The 27,495-nt window shown below is 43.4% G+C and overlaps 1 protein-coding gene across 1 annotated transcript; it reads left to right on the forward strand.

Annotated features, from left to right (window-relative positions):
• Window positions 1-214: 214 nt before the first annotated feature.
• Window positions 215-27,495, forward strand: LOC109891849 (uncharacterized). The gene is made up of 7 exons (XM_020484326.2): window positions 215-682; window positions 892-1,016; window positions 3,845-4,044; window positions 20,649-20,837; window positions 23,959-24,101; window positions 26,298-26,509; window positions 26,636-27,495. The coding sequence occupies exons 1-7, from the start codon at window positions 545-547 to the stop codon at window positions 26,991-26,993; spliced, it is 1,365 nt and encodes a 454-aa protein (XP_020339915.1). The 5' UTR covers window positions 215-544; the 3' UTR covers window positions 26,994-27,495.

Raw genomic sequence — 27,495 nt, forward strand, 5'->3', positions numbered from 1 at the left:
GGTCATACTCACTGTCATTAGCATATTTGGGCGTTTTTAGGCAGAACTGTGGGTAACCATGAAAAGATAATACAGTTAATTCCCTCTGTAAACCAAAACTAAATGTAAAACTAGCTAAGTAAATACTACATATCCCAATATGCAATGTGCCTCTTCCCGCAATGTAATACATGTTTTAATAACCCGTACAGTAGGTGGCGGAAATACACCAATATGTGTAGTCTACTATCATGCCCGTAACATAGAACGTTAAAGAAGAAGAAGACGCAATGGGCACGTTCGTAGATTCGCTCTGGCTATCTACTCCGATTCCTCCCGTCTGAGTCTGCAGCGAGCCGAATAACTGATTAATTTACGAACGCACCCAACGTAAGAGACTTCCTATTGCATAGCATATTGGTACTTGTGTACACTGCTAAATAATGTAGCTAGGTTTTAGAGCCACCAGCAGTTATTTTGTGTCATTTCTTGAAATTATATCGATACTGCTACACTTCTATATGTACAAAACTAATTGACGGCCTGAAATTCAACAAACATCGGTATGGCGGAGGGTGTCGGTAACGCAGTGAATCTTCCCCCCGGAGATCCGCAGCTCATCGGGCTCATCGTGGAACATCTCAAGAACCGAGGCCTGTTCGACGAGTTCCGCAGAGACTGCCTGGCAGATGTGGATACAAAGGTAGCTAATCTAGCTTTCAACTTTTTCTGACTAGCTATCAACGTTCCTTTAAGCCTGCTATTTAACGTTAGCTAGCAAATAGTTTCCGCTTTATTTGTCCCACCTTGTTGTTTTTAGCTTAGCTAACTAGCTAGCCAGCTGTTTGAAATGTTGCGGCTATTGATCAATGGGTAGCGTAAATTACGTGCTTCTGTCATTGTTGTCATCAGCCTGCCTACCAGAATCTACGACAGAAAGTTGACAACTTCGTCTCTACTCATTTGAACACTCAAGACTGGAACCCATCAATCAACAAAAATCAAGTGCGAAATGTGCTAAGACAAAGCGTCGTGCAGTGAGTAGCTACTATATATGATTATAATTCTGCTTGTAAATGTCTAATGCATTGTAATTGTTGACAGTACATAACAATTAAATCACTTTCTCAAGCCAAAAACAGTGCCATCTGCACATGAATGATTAACCCAGTCTGGATTGCAATCAGGTGTTCCTGCTAATGCCAGTATTTTTTTTATTTCACCTTTATTTAACCAGGTAAGCTAGTTGAGAACAAGTTCTCATTTACAACTGCGACCTGGCCAAGATAAAGCAAAGCAGTGCGACACAAACAGCAACACAGAGTTACACATGGAATAAACAAGCATACAGTCAATAACACAATAGGAAAAAATAAAGTCTATATACAGTGTGTGCAAATGGCGTGAGGAGGTAGGCAATAAATAGGCCATAGTAGCGAAGTAATTACAATTTAGCAGATTAACACTGGAGTGATAAATGAGCAGATGATAATGTGCAAGTAGAGATACTGGTGTGCAAAAGAGCAGAAAAGTAAATAAAAACAATATGGTGATTAGGTGGGCTATTTACAGATGGGCTATGTACAGCTGCAGCGATCGGTTAGCTGCTCAGATAGCTGATGTTTAAAGTTAGTGAGGGAAATATAAGTCTCCAACTTCAGCGATTTTTGCAATTCGTTCCAGTCACTGGCAGCAGAGAACTGGAAGGAAAGGTGGCCAAAGGAGGTGTTGGCTTTGGGGATGACCAGTGAGATATACCTGCTGGAGCGTGTGCTACGGGTGGGTGTTGTAATCGTGACCAGTGAGTTGAGATAAGGCGGAGCTTTACATAGCATAGACTTATAGATGACCTGGAGCCAGTGGGTCTGGCAACGAATATGTAGCGAGGGCCAGCCGACTAGAGCATACAGGTCGCAGTGGTGGGTGGTATAAGGGGTTTTGGTAACAAAAGGAATGGCACTGTGAAAGACTACATCCAGTTTGCTGAGTAGAGTATTGGAAGCTATTTTGTAGATGACATCGCCAAAGTCGAGGATCGGTAGGATAGTCAGTTTTACGAGGGTAAGTTTGAAGGCGTGAGTGAAGGAGGCTTTATTGCGAAATAGAAAGCCGATTCTAGATTTGATTTTGGTTTGGAGATGTTTAATATGAGTCTGGAAGGAGAGTTTACATTCTAGCCAAACACCTAGGTATTTGTAGTTGTCCACATATTCTAGGTCAGAACCGTCCAGGGTAGTGATGCTAGTCGGGCGGGCATGTGCGAGCAGCGAAAGGTTGTAAAGCATGCATTTGGTTTTACGAGCATTTAAGAGTATTTGGAGGCCACAGAAGGAGTGTTTTATGGCATCGAAGCTTGTTTGGAGGTTAGTTAACACAGTGTCCAAAGACGGGCTAGATTTATACAGAATGGTGTCGTCTGCGTAGAGGTGGATATATCATTGATATATACAGAGAAAAGAGTCAGCCTGAGAATTGAACCCTGTGGTACCCCCATAGAGACTGCCAGAGGTTCGGACAACAGGCCCTCCAATTTGACACACTGGACTCTGTCAGCGAAGTAGTTGGTGAACCAGGGCAATTTGAGAAACCAAGGCTATTGAGACTGACGATAAGAATGCAGTGATTGACAGAGTCGATGGAGTCGATGAAGACGGCTGCACAGTACTTACTGTCTTTTATCGATGGCAGTTATGATATCATTTAGTACCTTGAGCGTGGCTGAGGTGCACCCGTGACCAGCTCGGAAGGTACGGTGGGATTCGAAATGGTCAGTGATCTGTTTATTAACTTGGCTTTTGAAAACTTTAGAGTGGCAGGGCAGGATGAATATAGGTCTATAACAGTTTGGGTCTAGAGTGTCACCCCCTTTGAAGAGGGGGATAAGCGCGGAAGCTTTCCAATCATTAGGGATCTCGGACGATATGAAAGAGAGGTTGAACAGACTGGTAATAGAGGTTGTAACAATGGCGGTGGATAATTTTAGAAAGAGAGGGTCCAGATTGTCTAGCCCAGCTGATTTGTACGGGTTCAGGTTTTGCAGCTCTTTCAGAACAGCTGCTATCTGGATTTGGTTGAAGGAGAAGCTGGGGAGGCTCGGGCAAGTAGCTGCGGGGGCAGAGCTGTTGACCGGGGTTGGGGTAGCTAGGAGGAAAGCATGGCCAGCCGTAGAGAAATGCTTATTGAAATGTTCGATTATCATGGATTTATCGGTGGTGACCGTGTTACCTAGCCTCAGTACAGTGGACAGCTGGGAGGAGGTGCTCTTGTTCTCCATGGACTTTACAGTGTCCCAACACTTTTTGGAGTTAGAGCTACAGGATGCAAATTCCTGTTTGAAAAAGATAGCCTTTGCTTTCCTGATTGACTGCGTGTATTGGTTCCTGACTTCCCTGAACAGTTACATGTTGCGGGGGCTATTCGATGCTATTGCAGTCCACCACAGGATGTTTTTGTGCTAGTCAAGGGCAGTCAGGTCTGGAGTGAACCAAGGGCTTTATCTGTTCTTAGTTCTACATTTTTTGAAAGGGGCATGCTTATTTAAGATGGTGAGCAAATTACTTTTAAAGAACGACCAGGCATCCTCGACTGACGGGATGAGGTCAATATCCTTTCAGGATACCCGGGCCAGGTCGATTAGAAAGGCCTGCTCGCAGAAGTGTTTTAGGGAGCGTTTGACAGTGATGAGGGGTGGTCGTTTGACCGTGGACCGATAGCAGATGCAGGCAATGAGGTTGAGATCCTGGTTGAAAACAGCAGAGGTGCATTTGGAATGCAAGTTGGTCAGGATAATATCTATGAGGGTGCCCATGTTTACAGATTTAGGGTATATGTGACAGTCATATGCATTGTCTCGGTGGTGTGTCAGGTCAGGCATGCTGGAGTCCGGAGTGGACAGAATCATCACCCAGGTGGTGGATCCCAAGCTTAACCACACCTTCAGGCCCCACATTGAGGAAGCCATTCACGACTTCCTGTCTGCTGAGAAGAAGGAGGAGGGTCCATCCAACACTCCATCAGAGACCGAACAGCAAGAGGCTCCAAGCCACACTGGACCCAAAACACCATGAGGTCAGTGTGTCACACCTGTGGTCAAGATTGCTGAAATCAACATAAACATACAAATCATGGGAAAAACTATAGGTATTGAACTATAATCTCACCAGAATGTTTCAGGTTCTCAGTTTGTAATTTATCTTTATTTCAGGTGCAGAGAAACATCTTCTGCTAAAGGTAGACTTTTCTAGAGCTCCATCAGACTGGACAAGGAACTCCAACTTTAAAAACTAGTGTGGAGGAATCATGGCGCAAGGGCTTTGCAAGAAGTTTCCACAACTCTTAGTCATTTTTCATGTGGAGAAACCAAGCCATGGATTTTAGCTGGACATGCGTACCAACTACCAAGTCACAGGAGGAATCGTGCAAAATGACACTTTATTGTGTAGCTAGCACAATTGGCTAAATATAACATCTTTTACTTCCAGATAAAGTTGTATGAATCGCTCTGATTTAAATTGCATTTGTGGTTATTGAATTAACAATAGAATGGTCACTTTTATTTCTTAAAAGCCAGAAGTAGTCATTGTTCGTAATGTTTGCTAACTGATTTTATCCCCCAATGTTTTGCCACTTTTTTTTTTGTGTGAATTTTGTAAATAAATGTTTACAACAATAAATGATTTGGTAGAAATGTTTACACTGCCCTTTCATTTTTAAACTGGGTCAATAGAAAATGTGCTGTACTGGCCATTGTAAGACTTCATTGCTGAGTTAGCCTATATTAAATGATCCATACCTCTGCTACATCTGACGATATTCTTATTAGATTAGAATGATCTCAGCATTATTATCCAATTTGGAGCCATCCAGAGCAAAATCAGTGAGATCTCTTGAGGGGAGGGAGGTGCAATGTGTTCCTTATAGAGCACACAGTCCTGGGCAAAACCTTAGCCATGAAAGGGTGCTACAGTCTTTGCCAATTTGAGACATGACATCTGGAGTACAACCCAGGATATGAAACTAGCTCCCAGGGGGATCCAACAGGCTGCATCTGACAGGTTTGTTGGCATTTCTCTGGGCAGACAGGGTGCAAGGTGATTGGCACGGCATGTTGCTGTCTCCACAGCCATGCTATATTTCTCTTGCTACCCTCGGCCGTGTAGGAGAGGCTTAGCTCAATGGCCCTAAGATGCAGCCCCCAGGAAGGGGACAAGGGGCTCTGGATGAGCTGTGCAGAGTGTTCCCACCTGGCTGGGACAAAGGTTAAATTGATAGAGCTGCTTCTGTCTTTCACCACCTCGCCTTTGAGGACGTGCAGACTAGCAGGCCCTCTATGCTGCATCACTGAGAACTGGCAAGCAGGCCTTTCTGTTGTCTTTAAAAAAAATATCAGATACTTCCACACACCCGACACAACAGAATGAGTTTTCTTCGCTCTCCTGGTCTTTGTACAAGTAGTAGGAGAAAAGTCAGAAGGAAATTATATATACACTCTGTGTATTTGGACAGTGAAGCTAAAACATTTTCTTGGCTCTATAATCCAGTATTTTGGATTTGAGATACAGAATGTTACCTTTTATTTGAGGTTATTTTCATACATATGTTTTACTGTTTAGAAATGATAGCACGTTATGTATCTAGTCCCCCCATTTGAAGGTGTCTGGCATACATGTTTTTTACAAATTTGCATATGTAGATACATAGGCACAAAGATCATACCCCCGAGACATGCTAACCACTAAATTTTACCAATAACAGTTGATATTTATACCTCTAACTTTCTCACTCAACATTATTCACGTTTCATTCATGATTATCCGTAATCATGGGAGCATCCACATTAATGTGGAAGTGTTCAGAAACATATTATATTCTTATTTACCATAAAAGTGACTCCAAAATTATTTACCATTTATTTCTATTAGGCACAACGTAATCTGAAACACAACCAAAACAAACTGCAAACACATCCACGTTTGTAGAGTCACTTAGCTTGATGTAGTAATTGCGTGCTAGGGCTATGGGACCAAATACTACACTTTTGACCACTTATGTACACATATAAGGGGATTTGCCCAAATACGTATGATGCCTTCAAATGGGGGGGACTAGATAAATAAAGTGCTTTCATTTCTAAACAGTAAAACAGATATGTATGAAAATAACATCAAAATACAAGGTGACATTCTGTACTGTCACCTCATAATGCTGGAGTATAGCGCCAAGTGAAAAGCTTTAGCTTCACTGTCCGAAAAAACACATTGGGGAGTGTAGTAGATCGATAAGCATTTAGGGCAAGTGGATACTAGTGACATATTGGACATTGAATATAGCTAATTTGTTGGTTGCTAAGAGAAGTGACACCTAGTGAAAGCCGATCTTGTCCTGATTTTAACACCACAATTGTCAGCTGTCTGGCGTGAGTAATCAGAAAGCAGGGTGAGGAATTGAACGACCTGGCTCCGTTGCACTCTAGCTGGAAGACTCTCGTCCTCACTCCCTCTAGTCCGTACCTGTTATGCAGGTCATAGTATGTGGTTGGGATTATCGACTAACACTCTTTGCATTAAGTCAAGTAAAGCCACTTATTACACACGCATAATACCAGTAACTCAGTTAAAAGCGATGGCAACTTACGACCAGATGGTCTGAACACACTCGTTTTTTATCCTGAATAGTAAAGGTCAAGTGGTGACCAAGTTGTGTTTCAGAACTCTCACAACAACTGCATCTTCCTCCCACACAATGGAGGAGTACTGTGCAGTGTACAGGGCAACACAAGGCCGTGCTGAAGCAGATGCTTTGGCAGTATCTCAAATGTAAGACAAAATCCACAAAGGGGGTATAGTGATCCAAACTAGCTAAGGGACATCATCCTCTAGCTGTGTCTCTTGAGTCTGGCTTGACATAGCTGACAAAGTATGCAGAAAAGGCGAAGAACAATGTATGCAACCAATACAACAGGAAGGGGTATTAAATTGGGAGATAGCTGGTCACCTGTGTGGTTAATTTTTGTGCCTCGGCTCTGGCGCTGGCTACTACCACTATTTTGTCTATACTCGGGCAACAAATCATGACACGCAATCATGACTCCCTAATTGGAATTTTTCATATTGCATAATGATAACAGTAAATTCAAAGGTTTTTATCATATTTGTAGGACATAGCAAGTAAATAATTTGTCAAACAATTCAAATCCACAGATGTACCCAATCACTCACTGATGAGAGAGGACACCAGTACAAATACAAATAAGAGCGTCTGCTAAATGACTAAAATGTCAAATGCAAATGACACACATGGTTGAACAGTGCATTGTGTAAGGAACCAAGTGACACAGCACATTTGGCCTTAGATCTGCAGCAATTCAATTTGGGGTCCTTGGGGGGCACAGGTAATGTGAACTTGTGTGTTCACTGCACATCTTGGGTTGGGAACTCTCAGTTGTCGTTGCATTTGTCTTCTGGACATTATAAATCACCAGTTATTATTGAAAGAGAACAGAGGGGGGATAAAGTCACCCCCCACGCCCCTCCCCTTACCCCCATTAAAGCACAGCTGCACGTTGGTCCCAGAGTTGGCTCTCAGAGGCCCAAGCCACAACAATTAAATCCCCGTTCCCCTGCAAAGCCTTAGTGCATCTGTTCATTTTATTGCCCTTCAGATTTTTATCACACATCAGTGGGAGGATTCATTACATAAAGTGGCACACTGAGGTTGCCCGATCCAGGCGAGGTCACTTTTACCACTAGGCACAAGTTCCTCAGTCTCTTCTCTCCACTTCAGCCAGGGAATATGCAGACATAATGTGTATTCAAATCTGTGGTGTAGTGATTAGGGAGGCCTATAGGTGCAATCCTCTTTTAAAAGTTTGATGGAGGACATACGGTCAGGTCCAAAATGATTGGCACCCTTGATAAAGATGAGCAAAAAAACTGTAGAAAATAAATAATACAAAATACTGAGCTATAGTTAACTGTCAATATAAAGGAAACACTTGTGTAAATGAGGGATACAAAGTATTTAGAAAGCAGGTGCTTCCACACAGGTGAGGTCCATGAGTTAATTGACATCCCATCATGGTTAGGGTCACGTTTAAAAATGCTAGGCAGGCAATTATTTTGGCTACCATGGCCATGCCCCCATAGGATGACATTGTCCCCATCCACAGGGCACAAGTGGTCACTGAATGGTTTGATGAGCATGAAAACAATGTAAACCATATGCCAAGGCTGTCTCAGTTACCAGATCTCAACCCAACTGAACATTAGAGTGGTGCCTGAGACAGCGCTTTCCACCACCATCAACAAAACACCAAATTATGGAATTTCTCATGGAAGAATGGTGTTGCATTCCTCCAATAGAGTTCCAGACACTTGCAGAATATATGCCAAGGTGCATTGAAGCTGCTCTGGCTTGTGGTGGCCCAACACCCAATTAATTAAGAAACTTCCTGTGTTTTGTCAGTTACCCGTATATTGCGTTCACATTTATTTGGTTGAAATTGCATTATTTTATACTAATACAATTGCTCAGAGAAAGAGATTTTGTTTAACAGGTAATATACAAAATTATTGGCACCCCTGTTTTCAGTACTCAAACACTCTCCCCTTGCGAGGATAAATAAAAAGCCTTTTTCTAAATTGTTTTATGAGTTGGGAGGGATCTTAGACCATTGCTCCATACAGAATCTTTCCAGATCCTTGATATCCATCGTCTGCGTTTATGGACTGCTCTCTTGCTCTTCAATTCAAACCACAGGTTTCTTTATTGATTTTGATGTGCTTGAGGTTATTGTCTTGCTGGAAGATCCACTTGCAGCCAATTATCAGCCTCCTGGCAGAGGCAACCAGGTTTTTGGCTAAAAGTTGATGATGCCGTTGACCTTAAGGGCCCCAGGACCAGTAGAAGCAAAATAGCCCCAGAACATCAAACATCCACCATCATATTTTACAGAAGGTATGAGATACTTTTCTGCATATGCTTCTGTTTTTCGACACCAAACCCACCCCTGGTGTGTGTTTTAGACATTTTAGAAAAAGGCTCAGTATCGTTATCCCCACAATGGGAGAGTGCTCTAGAACTGAATTCAGTGGTGCCAATCATTTTGACCCCCATCTTCTTTAGATTTGTTTGTATTGCTTGTTAAACCAAACCTCTTTCTCTGAGCAAATATATTAGCAGAAAATAATATAATTTTCAAAAAAATGTTTTGCATACAATATAACAGTATTTGTATGATTTATTTTATTTTATTTATTTTATTTTACTTTTTGAATTCGGCCATTACAAGCACATTCTGCTGTTTTTCAGAGTGAGAAAGAAGAATGTAAGCTCGTAACATGAGCACAGCTTGGCTATTCTATTCATCTGCAGATGTCAGCGCTGATGTAATTTCATTGATTTATCCACTTGTTTTTGGCATGAGTCTGAAGCACAATGCCCTAACAGGGCAAAGTGTATGCAACTCACATGTTTAATGTCAGGCAATGTGCAGATTTGAGTAGACGTTGTGTGTAGCGGGCCCTGTTGTCTTTTCCCACGTGCTTAGGGGCCGCTAGTAGGGGACAGGACAAATACTCTCTCTGTATGCATTGTCATGACCTACTGTATCACAGTGGAACACAAACCAGGTGCCTTCAACACTATCAGAACATTTTATTTGAGTGTCTCACAGAGTTCATTCTCAACCCACTCCAATAATTTTGCCACCAAATTAGTTGATTTAGAATGGGGGAAATGTACCCAGATACATTTACATTTAAGTCAATTATTTCCAAAATGCCATTCCCAAATGCCACCGTAATTCAAGAATGACCTCAATATCAAAATACAGTCTCTGGAATGCTGCATGACCTTTTCTTTTGTGTTTAATCCATCATCATTTAAAAGCTACTCAAATTGTTTTCATACAACATGCACGCACAAGACTTGCATTTTACACCTCATAAAACCAGTTTTACGTTTTGCATTTTTCACAACATCATCATGTGAGAGACAGGGGGTACAAGAATGCACATGAACGTTGTGTGTTTGAGACAATGTGTAGGCATACGTTTCTAGGGCAGGGGTCATTCAGTGGGGGATCAACACAGAGGTTGCCTGAAGTTGGAACTGTTCTCTTTGGTTGTTTTGAAAGCTCTCTGCGAGGATGAAAGAGAGCTGGACAGTCACCAGTCCGAACATGGGGCCCACTATGTGTAAAACCACACACACACACACACACACACACACACACACACACACACACACACACACACACACACACACACACACACACACACACACACACACACACACACACACACACACACACACACACACACACGCACACACACACACACACACACACACAAGACCTCTTCGCCCCCTTCCCAAAACAAAACAACAGCTCCCCCTCCCATATTCAATCGCCCAGGGCCAGGGGGAGGAGACCGGAGATCACCATATCTGTGTGGCGCTACTCCACTGGGACCCTGTGATGTCATCATGGCGTGCTGCACATGATCATGCTGCCCTTGGGCTTTACTAAACTGTCACAAAGTCCAGGGGGATTGTTCACAAAAACAGGTTATGCACCCTGGGACTTTCATCCAATGTGCTAGTCTCTGCTTCAAGACAGCACGCCCTTTGGATTTTTCCCCATAACACACAAGAAGCTGTTCTGTTCGACGAACAGTTCTTCTCGCAGCAAGATAGGCACTCAGTGCCCTAATCGGGCAAAGTGTATGCAACTCACGACTCTCCTGTGAGGAGTAGGGAGGCAGGTGAAATGCTGCTATGATTAAGGGCTGGTTAACATGTGATGATGAAAGGACCTTAGAATGCTGGATTTGGCCAAAGCACTGCCTTAGATCCATCTTCTGCTAAAGTGAGTAATGAAGGTTGGGTAGAAAAGCGCATGTACTGTAATTCTCTAACACGCTTGGCTGAAACCATAGCCAATAGAACGGCAGTCTTGACTGAGAGCTCCCATAGCTGAAGTGAAGACAGGGGCTCAAATGGTGGAGTCATAAATGATCGTAGGACAACATCTAACTCCCACGAGGGTACTGAAGGAGCCTTGGGTGGCCGTAGTCTGAGAGCACCTTTCATGAATTGCGATACTAGAGGGTGTGCCTGTAGTAATGCATCCGCAATCTGGTCATGATCCATAGAGATGGCTGCCGTACACACTTTCAATGTAGATGGGGACTTCCCTGCAGCCATAAGCTCCTGGAGGAAAGTCAAAATGACAGAAATTGGGCAGGAAGTTAACAATTCTGCATGGTCGACACACCACTTCCTGAACACATTTCCCTTGTAGGAATACAGGGTTTGTGTAGAGGATGCCTTGGATGCCTAAATTGTATCCATTACCAAAGAGAGCAACCCTGCAGCTACAAGGCAGTTACTTTCAGGGGCCACATCCACAACTTCAGTATGCTGTTTTGGGGTGCCAACGCTTGCCGTTCACTTGTGACATGAGGTCCGCTCGAAGCGGGAGTTCCCATGGTTGGGAGGTTGTCAGCTGTACAAGGTCTGAAAACCAGTGATGCTGTGGCCTATGTGAAGCAACAAGCATAACTTACACACTCTCAAGACTGATCTTCTTCGAGACCTGAGGGAGCAAGGAAATTGGTGGAAACGCATACAGCAGCCCCCTTGGACATCTGTGTGATATGGCATCGCCCCAAGTGGGCCTCCAGGACCCTTGGAGAACTGCATAGGACAATTGGTTGAATCTTGACATGCAAACAGATCGGTGAGGTCCATTCTGAATCGCGCCCAGATCCTCTCCACTACAGAGGAAGAAGGCCTCCTCTGGAGAAGACGTTCTGCTGCCTGATTCTCCACCCCTGGCAGGTGTATTGCTCTCAGGTGTCTGTTTGCCCAAAGCAGTAGCTCCTTTGCTAGTGCAGTGTCATTGACCTCAATCCTTCCTGGGTGGTTGATGGGTGCAACCACGGTTGTGTTGTCTGTCCATATCAGTGCATGTTGTCTTCTCAATACTGGGGGGAAGTGCCAGAGTGCAAGGTGAACCACCTTGAGCTCCAGTACATTGATGTGAGCCGTTGTCCATGGTGCTGACCATACACCATGGACCCCAGACTACTCCCCATCCCTGTAGGGAGGCTCTGTGTTCAAAGACCCGGTTGTGAACTGGGCATAGGAGATCTCCACTGGGAGTTTGATGTGCTAGGCACCACCATTGTATTGCTCTCCAGTAACTCATTGAAATTGTCAGCTTTTTGTGTTTGTCCCTTTTGGGACATAGATTATGTCTGTTGTACCAGCATTGTATTGGCCACATGTGGAGCAAGCCCAATAGTACAACATGGACTGCAGCAGCTTGGAGGCCTAGGAGCCTCTGACTCTATAGTGCTGACACCTGTTTTTTTTTCAGTTTGAATGTCAAAAGACAATTTGTCAAAGATACCACTCTTTCTGGAGACTGTTGCTCGCATGATTTGAGCTTACAGTGTCAAGGCCAGGAAGTGCACACACTGAGTTGGGACCAGAGAGCTCTTTTCAAAGTTCATTGTTAGTCCCAACTCAGAGAGGTCATGTGAGATCATGGATGTATGTGCCAAAGCTTGGTTTTGTGACCCTGCAAATACACTATATATACATAAAGGTATTTGGACACCCGTTCAAATGAGTGGATTCGTCTATTTCAGCCACACTAGTGTCTGACAGGTGTATAAAATCGAGCACACGGCCATGCAATCTCCATAGACAAACATTGGTAGTAGAATGGCCTTACTGAAGAGCTCAGTGACTTTCAACACGGCACCGTCATACGATGCCACCTTTCCAACTAGTCAGTTCATCAAATTTCTGCACTGCTAGAGCTGCCCCAGTCAACTGTAAGTGCTGTTATTGTGAAATGGAAATGTCTAGGAGCAACAACGGCTCAGCCGCAAAGTGGTAGGAAACACAAGCTCACAGAATGGGACTGGCGTGTGCTGAAGCGCATAGCGTGTAAACATTGTCTGTTCTCAGTTGCTACACTCACTACCAAGTTCCAAACTGCCTCTGGAAGCAATGTTAGCACAAGAACTGTTCGTCGGGAGCTTTATGAAATGGGTTTCCATGGCCGAGCAGCCGCACACAAGCCTAAGATCACCATGCTCAATGCCAAGCGTCGCCTGGAGTGGTGTAAAGCTCGCTGCCATTGGACTCTGGAGCAGTGGAAACGCGTTCTCTGGAGTGATGAATCATGCTTCACTATCTGGCAGTCTGACGGACGAATCTGGGTTTGGTGGATGCCAAGAGAACGCTACTTGCCCTAATGTATACTAACAACTGTAAAGTTTGGTGGAGGAGGAATAATGGTCTGGGGCTGTTTTTCATGGTTCAGGCTAGGCCCCTTAGTTCCAGTGAAGGGAAATCTTAACGCTACAGCTTACAATGACATTCTAGACGACTCTGTGCTTCCAACTTTGTGGCAACAGTTTGGAGAAGGCCCTTTCCTGTTCCAGCATGACAATACCCTGTGCACAAAGCGAGGTCCATACAGAAATGGTTTGTCGAGATCGGTGTGTAAGAACTTGACTGGCCTGCACAGACCCCTGTAGAATAGCAGGAAACTTGCTTTAAAACGGCAACATTTTCTCATAGACTCGTGAGGACATTTGAAGAATAGCATTATAAAACTGCACAGAAGGTGTGTACAAATGTGTAAAAAACATTACAAAAAAAAAAACTGTTTTCCAGGGGCCCAAATGCGGTAGTCCTGCCCTGTGTTGGGCCCTGGGGAAGGCCTGCCTGGCCCTGCAGCCTGTACTCTTTTCTCAGCCTGGTAAAGTGAGTTTATTTGAACAGCGGCAGCAACCCTCCTAAACCCAAACTTACTACCCTTCTGAGAAGCCTGCTCCTTTTCTTGGCAGCATGCGGGGTCTGTTAAATGTGCCCTGACGTAAGAGGCTGAGACCATCGGTTGCTTTCCTCTGACAGTTCAGATTCACTCTGCAGAGTCAGCATCTGCTGCCACCAGAGACCGGCTCCATTAGGCCCGCTGCCTGAGAGCAGCACACCCACAGCACACCCAGAGAACACCACCCCTTAACCACACCGTCAACAGTGTGGTTAATCCTATGTGATTGTGTTGCCACAGCTAATGAGGACTTATGCGTGTAGGTCTGGAAAAGCAGGCTATTCAATACCTTCCACCAGTCAGCAATAGGCAATTGTATTGATGACAACTGTTTTCATGAAGTAATTATGTTTAATCTGACTCCAGAGTGCTTACACAGGTTTTACATGTGGTGGTATCGGTATTACACAAGAGACATATGATGTCGACTGTTTTGAGGACCACATTCTTTGGATGTGTTGGGTGAAAGTCAGAAGGGTAAACAGCATACATTTACTACCGAACAACAGTTCTTCCAACTCCCTGCTCATAACTCATCCATTGTAGGGTTCTATTGTCTCAAAGTAAGGAACAACCAACCACATTCCATGACAACGCATAGCTATGATTATGTGGTAAATTGTAGTCCACTTCATGGTTGATTGTCATCACCCCTGCCTGACATGCAGTATATAGAGTGCATCCGGAAAGTAGTCAGACCCCTTGACTTTTTCCACATTTTGATGACTATATTGTTTGTTTTTCTCATCAATCTACACATAATACCCAATAATGACAAAACAAAACCAGAAATGTTTGCAAATGTTGTTTTTTTTACTTAAAAAAAACTGAAATGTCACATTTACATAAGTATTCAGACCCTTTACTCATTACTTTGTTAAAGCACCTTTGGCAGTGATTACAGCTTCAAATCTTCTTGGGTAGGACGCAACAAGTTTGGCACACTTGTATTTGGGGAGTTTCTCCCATTCTTCTCTGCAGATCCTCTCATGTTCTGTCAGGTAGGATGGGAAGTGTCGCTGCACAACAATTTTAAGGTCTCTCCAGATATGTTAGATCGGGTTCAAGTCCGGGCTCTGGCTGTGCCACTCAAGGACATTCAGAGACTTGTCCCTAAGCCACTCCTGCTTTGTCTTGGCTGTGTGCTTAGAATTGTTGTCCTGTTGGAAGGTGAACCTTCGCCCCAGTCTGAGGTCCTGAGCACTCTGGAGCAGGTTTTGATCAAGGATCTTTCTGTGCTTTGCTCTGTTCATCTTTCCCTCAATCCTGACTAGTCTCCCAGTCCCTGCCGCTGAAAAACATACCCACAGCACGATGCTGCCACCACCATGCCTCACCGTAGGGATGGTGCCAGGTTTCCTTCATTCTGGCCAAATAGTTTAATCTTGGTTTCATCAGACCAGTGAATCTTGTTTCTCATGGTCTGAGTCCTTTGGGTGCCTTTTAGCAGACTCCAAGTGGGCTGTCATGTGTCTTTTACTGAGGAGTGGCTTCCGTCTGGCTCTCGACCATAAAGGCATGATTGGTGGAGCACTTCAGAGATGGTTGTCCTTCTGGAAGGTTCTCCCATCTTCACAGAGGAACTCTGGAGCTCTATCAGAGTGACCATCGGGTTCTTGGTCACCTCCCTGACCAAGGCCCTTCTCCCCTGATTGCTCAGTTTGGCTGGGCGGCCAGCTCTAGGAAGCGTCTTGGTGGTTCCAAACTTCTTCCATTTAAGAATGATGGAGGCCACTGTGTTCTTGGGGACCTTCAATGCTCCAGAAATGTTTTGGTACCCTTCCCCTGATTTGTGTCTGGACACAATCCTGTCTCAGAGCTCTACAGACAATTCCATCGACCTCATGGCTTGGTTTTTGCTCTGACATTATATAAACATATAAACGTACCTTTCCAAATCATGTCCAATCAATTGAATTTACTACAACTCCAATACAATTGTAGAAACATCTCAAAGATGATCAATGGAAACAGGATGCACCTGAGCTCAATTTTGAGTCTCATAGCAAAGGGTCTGAATACTTATGTAAATAAAAAATAACATATATTTTTTTGTATACATTTGCAAAACCTGTTTTCGCTTTGTCATTATGGGGTATTGTATGTAGAGTAATGATTGTGTTTTTTTATTTAATCAATTTTAGAATAAGGCTGAAATGTAACTAAATGTGGAAAAAGTAATTGGGTCTGAATACTTTCCGAATGTACTGTATGTCCCTATTTGACTGTTCTTCAGTGTCACTTATGCTCCTGGCGCCGTTGTGGCACTGAACACTTTCACTAAGGAAGTTTAGAGAGTGATATGTCTATGCTATGTAAACACTTGAGCTGTTGTTAATAAAGTAAATATCGGTATATTCAACAGCCGAAACATTCAGCACCCACGCTATTGAGGGAATGAATTAAACTCGGCTTAACTGGAGTTGTGTAATCAGCTTGCGAAATTCTTTCAACCCTAAACCATTTACAGCCATTTCAGAGGGCCAACATTTGACCATATTTGGCCATGGAGGAACATACATCTTTGGAGAGAGGGTGAAAGCCGTTGCTGAACTTCGCTTCTGCTGGGAGACAGATAGCTTCTCATCCTGTCCCATTACTGGATCTCACCCATTCTGGAACATGAATATTAGCCTAACTAAACACTGGGGCCATCCCTAGGGCCCTGCTACTACTGAGGGAAGTATGCCATTATTCCCCACCCTCAGTACACAGCCCCCCCCCCCCCCCACTCTCCTTACCAGGCAGCTGGGAGTAATGCTAATGATATTAACTAAGCCAATTGGACTTCTCCAAACAAACACATTGGACGTCTCAAATCAAGCACCTTACTACTGAAAGCAAAGACAAATTGTTTTGAAATGTGTCTATGACGTCTGAGTTGAAGATGCTGGTTGTGGGCATTTCTGTGGTCCCCTGTACCTCAGTTGGCAGTGCCAAGATAGTGGGTTCGATTCCCAGGACCACCCATACATACAATGTATGCATGAATGACTACGTCGCTTTGGATGAAAGCGTCTGCTGAATGTGAAAATATAAAAGCAACCATTTTAAAGATTTTTACTGAGTTACAGTTCATGTATGGCAACCAGCCAATTGAAAACAATTAATTAGGCCCTAATCTATGGATTTCACGACTCGGAATACAGATATGCATCTAGTGTTGGTCACAGATACCTTTAAAAAAAGACTAGGGGCGTGGATCAGAAAAACAGTCCGTATCTGGTGTGACCACCATTTGTCTCATGCAGCATGACATCTCCTTCGCATAGAGTTGATCAGGCTGTTGATTGTGGCCTGTGGAATGTTGTCCTACTCCTCTTCAATGGCCGTGCAAAGTTGCTGGATATGGGCAAGAACTGGAACACGCAGTTGAACACGTCGATTCAGAGCATCCCAAACATGCTCAATGGGTGACATGTCGGATGAGTATGCAGGCCATGGAAGAACTGGGGAATTTTCAGCTTTCAGGAATTGTGTACAGATCCGTGCGAGATTGGGCCGTGCATTATCATGCTGAAACATGAGGTGATGGCGGCAGATGAATAGCACGACAATGGGCCTCAGGATCTCATCACGATATCTCTGTGCATTCAAATTGCCACCGATAAAATGCAATTGTGTTCATTGTGCATAGCTTAAGCCTGCCCATATCATAACCCCACTGCCACCATGGGGCACTCTGTTCACAACGTTGACATCAGCAAACCGCTCACCCACACAACATACACACTGTCTGCCATCTGCCCAGTACAGTTGAAACCGGGATAAATCCGTGAAGAGCACGCTTCTCCAGTCTACCAGTGGCCATCGAAGGTGAGCATTTTCCCACTGAAGTCAGTTACGACACCGAACTGCAGTCAGGTCAAGACCCTGGTGAGGACGACAAGCACACAGATGAGCTTCCCTGAGACGGTTTCTGACAGTTTGTGCAGAAATTCTTTGGTTGTGCAAGCCCACAGTTTCATCAGCTGTCCGGCTGGCTGGTCTCAGACCATACCGCAGGAGAAGAACCCAGATGTGTAGGTCCTGGGCTGCCTTGATTACAAGTTGTCTACGGTTGAGAGGCCAGTTGGACGTACTGCCAAATTCTCTAAAACAACGTTGGAGGTGGCTCATGGTAAAGAAATGAACATTAAATTATCTAGCAACAGCTCTGGTGAATATTCCTGCGGTCAGAATTCCAATTGCACACTCCCTCAAAACGTTTTATTATTCCCACCACAAGGTGCACCTGTGTAATGATCATCCTGTTTAATCAGCTTCTTGATATGTCACACCTGTCAGGTGGATGGATTATCTTGGCAAAGGAGAAAAGCTCACGAACAGGGATGTAACGAAATTTGTGTACAAAATTTGTGAGAAATATGTTTTTTTGTGCGTACGGACAATTTCTGGGATATTTTATTTTAGCTCATGAAACATGGGACTAACACTTACCTGTTGCCTTTATATTTTTACTCCGTATATACACATTTCTAAACTGTACCGGAAGAGATTGAATTGTCACTCAAGTGACTTCAAGAGTCCGCTTTAAGGTACAGTGGTTTCAGAAAGTATTCACACCCCTTGACTTAGATTGATATTTGTTTGTCTTTTGTCACTGGCCTACACACAATACCCTATAATTCCCAATTCAATGATTAGGAATTATGTTTTTCGAAAATGTTCCTAATTAACACCAAAAATAAAAAGCTGAAATGTCTTGAGTCAATAAGTATTCAACCCCTTTGTTATGGCAAGCCTAAATATATTCAGGAGTAAACATGTGCTTAACAACTCACATCATAAGTTGTAGGGGCTCAATGTGTACAATAATAGTGTTTAACATTCATTTTGAATGACTACCTAATCTCTGTCCACCCACACATACAATTATCTGTAAGGTCCCTCAGTCGAAGAGTGCATTTCAAACACAGATTCAACCACAGAGACCAGTGAGGTTTTCCAGTGCTGGAAAGAAGGGCACCTATTGGTAGATGAGTAAAAAAAAAGCAGATATTGAATATCCCCTTGAGTATGGTGAAGTTATTAATTACTTTTTGGATGGTTTATCGATACACCCAGTCACTACAAAGATACAGATACTCAGTTACCAGAAAAGTAGGAAACTGCTCAGGGATTTCACAATGAGGCTAATGGTGACTTTAAAACGGTTACAGAGTTTAACGGCTGTGATAAGAGAAAACTGAGGATGGATCCACAACATTGTAGTTACTCCACAATACTAACCTAATTGACAGCCTGAAATGAAGGAAGCCTGTACAACAAGGCACTAAAGTAATACTGCAAAAGAAATTGCAAAGCAATTCCATTTTTTGTCCTGAATACAAAGTGTTATGTTTGGGACAAATCCAATACAACACATTACCGAGAAACACTCTCCATATTTTCAAGCATAGTGGTGGCTGCATCATGTCATGGGTATGCTTGTAATTGTTAATGACTGGGGCATTTATCAGGATAAAAAAAAGAAACAGAATGCAGCTAAGCACAGGTCAAATCCTAGAGTGAAAACCTGGTTCAGTCTGCTTTCCACCAGATAATGGGAGATTAATTCACCTTTCAGCAGGACAATAACTACAAATGTTAGAATTTGTCTGCCACTGACAGAGTATTTTTTGGGGTTGTAAACCCATTTTAATCCCACTTTGTAACACAACAAAGGTGTGTGAATACTTTCTGATGGCCTCCTGAAGTGTGCCTCTGACACACAGTGCCAATATAAGGATGACAGGGGATATGTTTGGCTTGGCACTGAGCCCTTGTAATGGCATCGGATTCTCTCTCACCTCATGTTCCTTTGGGACCCTTTGGCACTATAGGCCACTTTGTCACATTCTGTTTTCCATGGTATGTACTATGCCTCTCATGCAGTTGTAACCTTTAGGCAAGACAGCAAGATATTTCCCACAAACCACTGCCCAGCCTATGGGAACTAAGGCTCCTGACTTCCACTCAACTATTTTGAATAGCACCACTTCACAGTACACCCCCCCCCCCCCCCCCCCCCCCCCACACACACACACATTTTTCATTTTTCTGGAGTATTGCAAAACTGATCCCTCAAGCATGTCCCTCATGAAGGCTACTACTTTGCAGTTGCCTACCGCCACACTGGCTGTCACGGCACGCTGACATTCTCTCACCCCCGTTAGCTGCCAAATTAATTGAGGCTAGAAGTGATAATCCCATCAGTGTAACTGATTTACAATGTGCTTCAGTTCTTTGGGGGTAAGGAACATTGATTTCCTGTGCCACTGTATACATTCAGGCAATGGCAATATCATGTATCCTAGTAGTCCACAAACCTTTGTTATCCATGTCTATGTGCATGCACACTCTTCATGAAACTACATTTCAACATTTTATTCCGTCTTTTTCAAATGCCACCTCAACAGTAGTAACTACTAGCCTCCATTGTTATAACAAACAACTCAGCATCTGAAAAACCCAACTCCACCCTTACTTTGTAGTTTCACATCACATAATTCAAAACCATAAATGCATCACTGCGTTGTAATATGAAATATATTACAGCCTTTGACTTCAATACTTCCTTCAATTCTTTAGTACAGTATGGCGAAATGTTATTGAACGCAGGCCATTTAAACTTTGGCCGTGGATGCCTGACATGTGATTGGTCGGCAGCCACAAACGACAGCACCTGTTTAGCGCCTTCATTAAAACTGACATAAGAGTTGAGGGAAATATAGGAAGCATCCATTCCCCCCGCAATGCTCGTTTTGATTCACGTCTCTACTGGAAAGTTATCCATTTAGTTGAATTTAATACATTTTTAAAAAATAAAAAATATTCAAAATGCTATTTTCTTTTTGGAGTGTATTAGCGCGAATGGAGATGCTACTTAAATTTTCTCTGGCGGTCTTTCTTTGTATAGCCTTTCAGCAAGTAAAGGCGACCGACCCAAACGAACTTCACGAAAGCCCTCAAGAGAAACAATTGAACCATCAGAAAAGACGACTCTCACTGCAAAACACAGGTATGTTGGCTAAATGTTGCTTGTAGGCTATAGCTACTGCCTCGTACTTGTATGTCTGAAATGCGGAGTATACATTCACCAGATAGTCTAAAGTTTCACACGTTTTCATAAAATGGTCTGCACAATGCCCTTGTGACTCTCCGCTCGTATTCTTTTTAGGCCACATGAAACTATTTAACTGTGAATGAAAGTTTTTACAAAATGATGTCCCCCGAAATGACCTGTGGTAGAATTAGGTTTTATAGTGTCGTCCTACGCAGGTACGCAGTGATCTCTAGTTCTGTCACTTCACTGTAATTCAATGCGCCAAGTGACCAACTCTTATCCAAGCACATTCCCGTTGAAATGCCAACACAAGCTCTGACAGCAAGCTGTTCTTACCCCCGCGCAGCCACACACCACCGTGAATATGTTGACGACCACGTTTTTTTAATACCATGGGTTTATGTAATCCATCAATGTAATCATGGTTCCACGTGCCTAGTCTTCAGCAGTGTTTATTTAGTTTTTGCAGGGTATAGGCGCAGTGGCGATTTTTTTTTTTTTTTTTGCATGTAAATCTTGGTGCTCCTATTTTCTGCTGGCCTGCCCCACCACGACAAAGCAATGAGCTAGGCTGAAACACCTGCATTTTGGAGCTGCCTGTTTTGTAAAGCAGCTTTATTAACTCAATTATATATATTTTTTTACGTTGTTTACAAACTGACATGCATTCAAAAAATTTAGCATTAAGAGAGATGGCCCTTGGTTTACCTCAGACTTGACTGCCCTTGACCAGCACAAAAACATCCTGTGGCGTTCTGCATTAGCATCGAATAGCCCCCGCGATATGTAACTTTTCAGGCAAGTCAGGGACCAATATACAATGTCAGTTAGGAAAGCTAAGGCTAGTGATTTTCAAACAAATTTGCATCCTGTAGCACTAATTCCAAAAGGTTTTGGGACACTAAAGTCCATGGAGAATAAGAGCACCTCCTCCCAGCTGCCCACTGCACTGAGGCTAGGAGACACTGTCACCACCGATCACTCTATGATCTGCAGCAACTTGACCTCTTTCGTATCGGCTGAGATCCCCATAGATTAGAAAGCTGCCGCGGTCATCCCCTTCTTCAAAGGGGAAGACACTCTAGGCCCAATGTTAGACCTATATCCGCCCTACCTTTCTAAAATCTTCGAAAGCCAAATTAACAGATCACCGACCATTTCAAATCCCACCGTACCTTCTCCACTATGCAATCTGGTTTCTGAGCTGGTCATGGGTGCACCTCAGCCACGCTTAAGGTCCTAAAGGATATCATAACCGCCATCGATAAGAGTACTGTGCAGCAGTCTTCATCGACCTGGCCAATGCTTTCGACACTGTCAATCACCTCATTCTTATCGGCAGACTCAATAGCCTTGGTTTCTCAAATGACTGCCCCGCCTGGTTCACCAACTACTTCACCAACTACTTCTCAGACAGAGTTCAGTGTGTCAAATCGGAGGGCCTGTTGTCTGGACCTCTGCCAGTCTATGGGGGTGCCACAGGGTTCAATTCTCGGGCCGACTCTTCTCTGTATACATCAGTGATGTCGCTCTTGCTGCTGGTGTTTCTCTGATCCACCTCTACGCAGACGACAACATTCTGTATACATCTGGCCCTTTGGACACTGTTTACAAACCTCCAAAGAGCTTCAATGCCAAACACTACTTCCATGGCCTCCAACTGCTTTTAAATGCTAGTAAAACTAAATGTATGCTCTTCAACCGATTGCTGCCTGCCCGACTAGCATCACTACTCTGGACGGTTCTGACTTTGATTATGTGGACAAATGCCTGTGTCTGGTTAGACTAAACTCTCCTTCCAGACTCACATTAAGCATCTCCAATCCCAAATTAAATCTAGAATTGGCTTCCTATTTTGCAAAACAAAGCATCCTTCACTCATGCTGCCAAACATACCCTTGTAAAACTGACTATCCTACTGATCTTTGGCTACGTCATTTACAAAATAGCCTCCAACACTCTACTCAGCAAATTGGATGTTAGTCTATCACGGTGCCATCTGCTTTGTCACCAAAGCCCCATATACTACCCACCACTTCGGCCTGTATGCTCTCGTTGGCTGGCCCTCGCTACATATTCGTCGTCAAACCCACTGGCACCAGGTCATTTAAGTCTTTTGCTAGGTGAAGCTCCACCTTCTCAGCTCACTGGTCACCATAGCAACACCCACCTGTAGCACACTCTCCAGCAGGTATATTTCACTGGTCACCCCCAAAGCCAACTCCTCCTTTGGCTGCCTTTCCTTCCAGTTTTCTGCTGCCAATGACTGGAATGAATTGCAAAAGTTTAACTTTAAACATCAGCTGTCAGAGCAGCTTGCCGATCACTGTACCTGTACACAGCCCATCTGTAAATAGCACACCCAACTACCTCATCCCCATATTATTTATCTTGGTGTTTTGCACCCCAGTATCTCTACTTGCACATCTATAACTCGTGTTTAATTGCTAAATGGTAATTATTTCACCACTGGCCTATTTATTGCCTTACCTCCCTGATCTTACTACACTTGCACAGTCTATATATAGATTTTTCTATTATTGACTGTACATTTGTTTATCCCATGTGTAACTCTGTTTGTTTGTTCTATCTTGGCCAGGTCGCAGTTGTAAATGAGATTGTTCTGGCCAACCTGGTTAAATAAATGTAATGTATTAATGCCAAAATTACATGCAAAACAGGCAAGCCACCTTTATTTATTTTTATTTATTTTTGCAAAAAATGTGCCTGCCCTGAATGACGGATCGCCACTGTATAGGAGGGACCCATTTTTCTTTGTCTCTAGGGCAGCAGAACGACCAGGACGAGTCCTGACAGCACTAGTCTAACCCTGAAACATTTTAAATACTTTTACAATATTACGTCTGCACAGTTGGTTGTATAATTTGTAAGAGGATTATTCTTTACTGAAAAAGCAGCAGTCATATTTGGAGGACTTTTCAATGATTCCCTAGGAACCAGCACATTGACACAAGATCGACTGTTGCATTATTATTAACAAGCTACTGTTCTCTTCTGAAGAGACCACAAACATGCTTGCTTACCCTCCTGTTTAGTAACATGTTCCCTCCATCAGCGGAGATCCAGCACTGTCTGGTGAATGCTGGGGATGTGGGCTGTGGCATGTTCGAATGCTTCAACAACAACTCCTGTGAAATACGAGGCCTACATGAGATCTGCGTGACATTTCTGCACAATGCCGGCAAGTTTGACTCCAAGGTATTCCAATACTCCTAAACCGCTGTGCTGCTGTCATAGAGGGTTTTCCACAAATGCTCTCCACTCTTAGAAAAAGGGGTCCAAAAGGTTTTTTCATCTGTCCCCGTAGGAAAAAATAAATACAATTTGGGGTCCATGTTGAACCCGCTATAGAAAGGGTTCTCCTATGGGGACAGCTGAAGAACCTCTTAAGGTTCTAGATAGAAAAAAGGTGTTAAGAGTGTACTACAGCCAGTACATCCTTTATGTAACTATGAACATGTTTAGTATGTTATAGAACAACTTGGAAAATGATACCTATGATGTGACTATTCTGGAATTTGGTGTAACAATTTACATCTTTGTAAAAATATATTTTTAGCTTATCATAATGCATCTTTGCAAATTAGCTACAACATGCAGTTGAAGTCATTTTCACAATTCCTGATGTTCAATCCTAGTAGGATTAGGATCACCACTTGATTTTAAGAATGTGTCAAAATAATAGTGGAGAGTGATCTATTTTTAGCTTTTATTTCTTTCATTACATTCCCAGTGGGTCAGAATTTTACACTCAATTAGTATTTGGTAGCATTGCCATTTAAATTGTTTAACTTGGGTCAAACGTTTCGGGTAGCCTTCTACATGCTTCCCACAATAAATTGGGTGAAATGTGGCCCATTCCTCCTGACAGAGCTGGTGTAACTGAGTCAGGTTTGTAGGCCTCCTTGCTCGCACACACCTTTTCAGTTCTGCCCACAAATGTTCTATGGGATTGAGGTCAGGGCTTTGTGACGGCCACTCCAATACCTTGACTTTGTTGTCCTTAAGCCATTTTGCTACAACTTTGGAAGTATGCTTGGGGTCATTGTCCATTTAGAAGACCCTTTTGCGACCAAGCTTTAACTTCCTGACTGATGTCTTGAGATGTTGCTTCAATATAGCCACATTTTCGTTCATTATCCCATCTCTTTTGTGAAGTGCACCAGTCCCTCCTGCTGCAAAGCCTGCCACCCCTGTGCTTCACGGTTGGGATGGTTTTCGGCTTGCAAGCATCCCCCTTTCTCCTCCAAACATAACGATGGTCATTATGGCTAAATAGTTTTATTTTTGTTTCATCAGACCAGAGGCCATTTCTCCAACTAGTACAATCTTTGTCCCCATGTGCAATTGCAAACCGTAGTCTGGCTTTTTTATGGTGGTTTTGGAGCAGAGGCTTCTTCCTTGCTGAGCGGCCTTTCAGGTTATTTCAATATAGGACTCGTTTTACTGTGGATGCAGGTACTTTTGTACCCGTTTCCTCCAGCATCTTCCCAAGGGCCTTTGCTGTTCTGGGACTGATTTGGCACATTTTGCACCATCTCTAGGAGACAGAACGTGTTTCCTTCCTGAGCGGTATGACTGCTGCGTGGTCCCATGGTGTTTATACTTCTGTACTGATGAATGTGGTACCTTCAGGCGTTTGGAAATTGCTCCCAAGGATGAACCAGACTTGTGGAGGTCTACAATTTTATTTTTTGAGGTCTTTGCTGATTTTTTTTTTTTTCATAATGTTAAGCAAAGAGGCACAGAGTTTAAAGGTAGGCCTTGAAATACATCCACAGGTACACCTCCTATTGACTCAAATTATGTCAATTATCCTATCAGAAGGTTCTGAAGCCATGACATCATTTTCTGTTTTTTCCAAGCTGTTTAAAGGCACAGTCAACTTGGTGTATGTAATCTTCTGACCCACTGGAATTGTGATACAGTGAAATAACCTGTAAACAATTTGTTGGAAAAATGACTTGTCATACACAAAGTAGATGGCCTAACTGACTTGTCAAAACTATAGTTTTGTTAACAAGAAATTTGTGGAGTGTTTGAACAATGTGTTTTAATGACGCCAACATAAGTGTGAACTTTCGACTTCAACTGTATCTAATTAGTAGGGGTGCTGCCAAAGTTCTGTTCTGGCTCAAACAGTTTTGACTGCTTGGAACCTTTTTGTAAATTAAGATTCTCCTCCCGAACGTTCTGATCGTAAAATGATTACCAACTTTACCATCTTTGTGTAAAAATGTAACTGCTATTGGGTAAACTATATCTACTTGAAAATAAAGTTGAACACCTCCCTCGTAAAATGTAGTGACTTTTTGTCCATAATTGTAGGTTACATGATACAATTATTGTGCCAGCCCTGAGATGACGTGTCAGCTGTTATGTTGAACTCTGTAGGGGAAGTCCTTCATCAAGGATGCCCTGAAGTGCATGGCCCACAGCCTGAGGCACCGGTTCAGCTGTGTGAGCAGGAAGTGCCTGGCAGTGAGGGAGATGATGATCCACCTGCAGAGAGAGTGCTACGTCAAACACAACCTTTGTTCCGCCATCCAGGAGAACATCAATGTCATGGTGGAGATGATCCACTTCCAGGACCTCTTCCCCAAAGGGTGAGCATGAGGCCTTTTTCATTTCATACTCAACTCTGTGTAGGGTGTTTCCAGACTCCACATGATCTGATATTCAAATACTGTAGTAGTCTGCATTCAGAAATATAATTTTTCCTCATACCTCAGGACTCATGTGGAGCTGGTGAACATCCTGCTGGGTTGTGGTGAGGAGGTGAGGACTGCCATAGCACAGAGAGTGAGGATGCAGTGTGAGCAGAACTGGGGGGCCCTGTGTGACAGCCTGAGCCCGTGCTCCCTCGGTCATTCAGATGACCCCCAACACATCACCGTCCCTCCCGCCTCTCTGCATCCTGCTGGACAGCTCTTCCTCCCAGACATTGAACAGGAGAAACCTAAGACGGGCCAGCTAGACAGGGGCTACCTCCACCCCTCTGTGAGTCTCAGTCAGGAGCCCCTGGACAATGCCACAGACCTTGGGCTCGCTGTGGCCAGTCAACCACCCAATACCGCCATCCAGGGGTGAAACGCTGAGTGCAATGTCTAGCCTGTTGACACAACATAGCTGCCCCTAAACCCTTTCCCCCCTCAAACAGCCCTACTACTGATAACCTCAGTGGTTACAAACAATGACAAAGGACGAGTAATGGTCCTGTACCATGCTCCTCCATTCATACTGTCCTAAATTGTAAAGGTGACAGGGTATGTGTGGTCAAATGTAGATTTGAGGCCATGCAATTGTTTTTCGGTAGTAGTTCCTTTTGTTTTAATTACAGGTGCAATGTAAAACATTGTATTGTACAATAGCATTCATTTGATTCCTTTTAGAAGTAAATGGGTACAGTGGGGCAAAAAAAGTATTTAGTCAGCCACCAATTCTGCAAGTTCTCCCACTTAAGATGAGGCCTGTAATTTTCATCATAGATACACTTCAACTATGACAGACAAAATGAGAAAAAAAATCCCAAAAATCACATTGTAAGATTTTTAATGAATTTATTTGCAAATTATGGTGGAAAATAAGTATT

Source organism: Oncorhynchus kisutch, linkage group LG6, assembly GCF_002021735.2.
Source record: "Oncorhynchus kisutch isolate 150728-3 linkage group LG6, Okis_V2, whole genome shotgun sequence".
NCBI classification, from domain to species: domain Eukaryota; kingdom Metazoa; phylum Chordata; class Actinopteri; order Salmoniformes; family Salmonidae; genus Oncorhynchus; species Oncorhynchus kisutch.

Excerpts from the sequence above, each read along its gene's own strand:
- LOC109891849 (XM_020484326.2), top strand. The coding sequence starts at position 545 with ATGGCGGAGGGTGTCGGTAACGCAGTGAATCTTCCCCCCGGAGATCCG. Across the intron at positions 4,045-20,648 it reads CACTGGACCCAAAACACCAT|TATTCAAAATGCTATTTTCT; the intron begins GAGGTCAGTGTG and ends AAAAATAAAAAA. Across the intron at positions 26,510-26,635 it reads CAGGACCTCTTCCCCAAAGG|GACTCATGTGGAGCTGGTGA; the intron begins GTGAGCATGAGG and ends CTCATACCTCAG.